This window comes from Trypanosoma equiperdum, assembly GCF_001457755.1.
Source record: "Trypanosoma equiperdum strain OVI genome assembly, contig: ctg_1711, whole genome shotgun sequence".
Classification (NCBI taxonomy): domain Eukaryota; phylum Euglenozoa; class Kinetoplastea; order Trypanosomatida; family Trypanosomatidae; genus Trypanosoma; species Trypanosoma equiperdum.
In genome coordinates this window covers 143,586-144,343 of record NW_027123740.1, presented here as the reverse complement: position 1 = coordinate 144,343, position 758 = coordinate 143,586, and the positions used below count along the sequence as shown (strand labels likewise).

The window sequence follows — 758 nt, the reverse complement described above, 5'->3', positions numbered from 1 at the left end:
TTTTTTTTTTTTGCGTGGTATCACGACTTAGATTAATATTTCCTTATTGCCTACCTTCTTCATCTTATGGAGTTGTTTAATGCCATAGTGGTTCGCTGTCGTACCACATAAGATTTGACCCCTTTCTTTTTTTCCTTTGTGCTTGCTGTTCAAAAAGGACCTTAGGCCGCAGATATAAACTCAGAGATTATTTATATATTTTGTGATTCTGAGCAACTGCGAATGACTCACAGGACGGCAGAAACGGGAGGCAAACCCAAACATCCACTGAGATCTTCAAATGGTGGTTACCTCTGTTCGCCCTTCACTTTGCAGCCTGCGTTTGAGACCATGGCAGAGAAGTACACGGTACGCGATGGAAAAGGCAGCAGCGGCCGCCTCAATTCCGCGAGGGAGGTTGATGATGATGGTGGGCCTGGTCGCCCATGGATGCGTGCGGGAGTAGGCGCCAAAACAATGAGTGCAAAGGAGCGCCGCCAACAGCAGCAGGAGGCGGAGCGTATTTATGGTCCCAGCTCTTATATCGCTGATGGAGAGGATGAACTTCTTAACTCTTCAGGTAAAACAAGTAGTGCACCTGTGTTTGCTATAAGCTCGTGGGAGAAGGCTGCGTTGCAGAGTGTTATTCCGCGAGGAATGCGGCAGAGAAATGGTAAACAAGGAGAGAGAAATAATAGCGATTCGGCTGTCCTAACAAAAGAAGTTGAAGAAGATGAGAGAGTCCTAAAGGGAGCAGAGCAACAGTCTTCATTGATAGT

General features: G+C 46.7%; 1 protein-coding gene across 1 annotated transcript in view; it reads left to right on the top strand.

The window, feature by feature from the left end:
* Positions 1-222: 222 nt before the first annotated feature.
* TEOVI_000680400 (uncharacterized protein) overlaps positions 223-758 on the top strand; it is a gene marked incomplete at both ends in the record, with an annotated part of 861 nt that continues 325 nt past the window's right edge. The window contains one exon of the mRNA XM_067222863.1: positions 223-758. Within this exon, the coding sequence (XP_067078964.1) occupies positions 223-758 (536 nt within the window).